This window comes from Pygoscelis adeliae, unplaced genomic scaffold, assembly GCF_000699105.1.
Source record: "Pygoscelis adeliae isolate BGI_AS28 unplaced genomic scaffold, ASM69910v1 Scaffold388, whole genome shotgun sequence".
Taxonomy (NCBI): domain Eukaryota; kingdom Metazoa; phylum Chordata; class Aves; order Sphenisciformes; family Spheniscidae; genus Pygoscelis; species Pygoscelis adeliae.
The window spans coordinates 142,479-143,339 of record NW_008825267.1 but is presented as its reverse complement, the minus strand read 5'-3'; the positions used below and the strand labels follow the sequence as shown (position 1 = coordinate 143,339).

Sequence of the window (861 nt, the reverse complement as noted above, 5' to 3'; positions counted from 1 at the left end):
GGCCGAGGGTCTCCCCGATCGCAGGCATCGGTTTCCTCGCGAAGGCGCGGGGGGAACGGGCGATGCCGGAGCTGCCCCTGCTGCCGCTCCCGCCTACCCCCGGACCCGCCTCCGGGCGTGCTCCCGTTCAAGCTCCTCTTGAACTTCACGAGCAGTCCCCTGTTGAGGAATTTGTGTGAGTCCGAAGCGAAGCACGTTGTTACTGGGGAATTCCGAGGGGAGGTCCGGCTCCTGTGGGAGCTGCGCGGGAGTCCTTCGAAGAGAAAGGCCGGAAGAACGGCGCCGTGTTACCGCGCTTCCCCCGTGCGCACCGGGGGGCTTGTTGCTAAAGGGTTAAACGTGCTCACGTCCCGTGGCCTGTGGTAGCGCTGCCGTCCTGTTCGGTGGTTATTTTTTTTGTACCGTGCAAAGGAGATACTACTTAGTTCGGTCATTTATACGTTCATACCGGTTTTCTGAAAGAGCCGGTGCAAAATAGTGGAGTATATTCTTTTTATTTCTAAAGGGAAAAAATACGTATGCTTAAAACCTTTAATATGAAGATGACGTAAACCTGAGTGTTATTTCACAGCTATTTAAGGCCAGATTCCTTGGAAAGTACATTCGTTTTTCAAAGAGATAACCCTTTACTTTTTAGAAGCTCTTTTGTCTTTATATCAAAATTGGCAAACTTTTTGGTAATTAATGGTAACTATAATAATTGAAGTTTCAAAGATTTGGGGAAGCAAAGGCGTAGTATTTAATAGCATGATATTCTTTTGTCTTTCAGAAATACAAATATAATGTCAGGTGGCTGAAAATTTGCCTATCAAAATGTCAAGTAAGTTTTCAGACTTTTCTTCCTTTAACTTGATGAATTAA

The 861-nt window shown here is 46.8% G+C and overlaps 1 protein-coding gene across 1 annotated transcript in view; it reads left to right on the top strand.

Moving 5' to 3' along the window:
• The first annotated feature begins 766 nt into the window (after nt 1-766).
• Nucleotides 767-861, top strand: part of SMARCE1 (SWI/SNF related, matrix associated, actin dependent regulator of chromatin, subfamily e, member 1) — a 14,935-nt gene continuing 14,840 nt past the window's right edge. Inside the window, 1 exon segment of the mRNA XM_009329608.1 lies at nt 767-820. Within this exon segment, the coding sequence (XP_009327883.1) occupies nt 814-820 (7 nt within the window). The 5' untranslated portion in view covers nt 767-813.